The 421-nt window shown below is 54.9% G+C and overlaps 1 protein-coding gene across 1 annotated transcript in view; it reads right to left on the bottom strand.

Annotated features, from left to right (window-relative positions):
* The window catches only part of SEZ6L (seizure related 6 homolog (mouse)-like), a gene marked incomplete at its 5' end in the record, with an annotated part of 11,003 nt that extends 10,874 nt beyond the window's left edge, over window positions 1-129 (bottom strand). The window contains one exon of the mRNA XM_010154464.1: window positions 5-129. Coding sequence (XP_010152766.1) covers window positions 5-129 — 125 coding nt within the window. The remainder of the gene's footprint in view (window positions 1-4) is intronic.
* Window positions 130-421: the final 292 nt, after the last annotated feature.

Genomic DNA, 421 nt, shown 5'->3' with positions numbered 1-421 from the left:
CAGCCGGCAGCAGGTTGAGGGCAGTGGCGTGCCCAGGCTCCCCAGCTCCGCCAGTCATCTTCTCCATCAGCTCATCCGCAGTGAGAGGGTCCAGGCTGATGGGGACCAGTGCTCCCCCTGATCCGCTGTCTGCAAAAAAATGGGGAAAAGTGGGACTTGGGCAATTCTGGGCATGAAATTATAGCTCTGCCAGCGGCACAAAATCAGCCCCCTGGGGAGCTGCGGCTGATTGAACGCCTGCCGCTCTCCCAAACAGGCTCATTATGGGAAAGCAATAACAAGCCTGCACTAATTCCCTGAAAAGTTGGGTTTCCGTTGAAACTCGGTGGCTTTATCTCACCATTTCAGAGCTGCTATTTGGTCCCTTTATCTAGAGGTCACTTGTTCAGGGAGGTTCACCTGCTCCCGCTGAGTTTGTTGC

Source organism: Eurypyga helias, unplaced genomic scaffold, assembly GCF_000690775.1.
Source record: "Eurypyga helias isolate BGI_N326 unplaced genomic scaffold, ASM69077v1 scaffold18356, whole genome shotgun sequence".
Taxonomy (NCBI): domain Eukaryota; kingdom Metazoa; phylum Chordata; class Aves; order Eurypygiformes; family Eurypygidae; genus Eurypyga; species Eurypyga helias.
The sequence above is the reverse complement of the archived record's forward strand: the minus strand, read 5'-3'. Positions and strand labels throughout refer to the sequence as shown.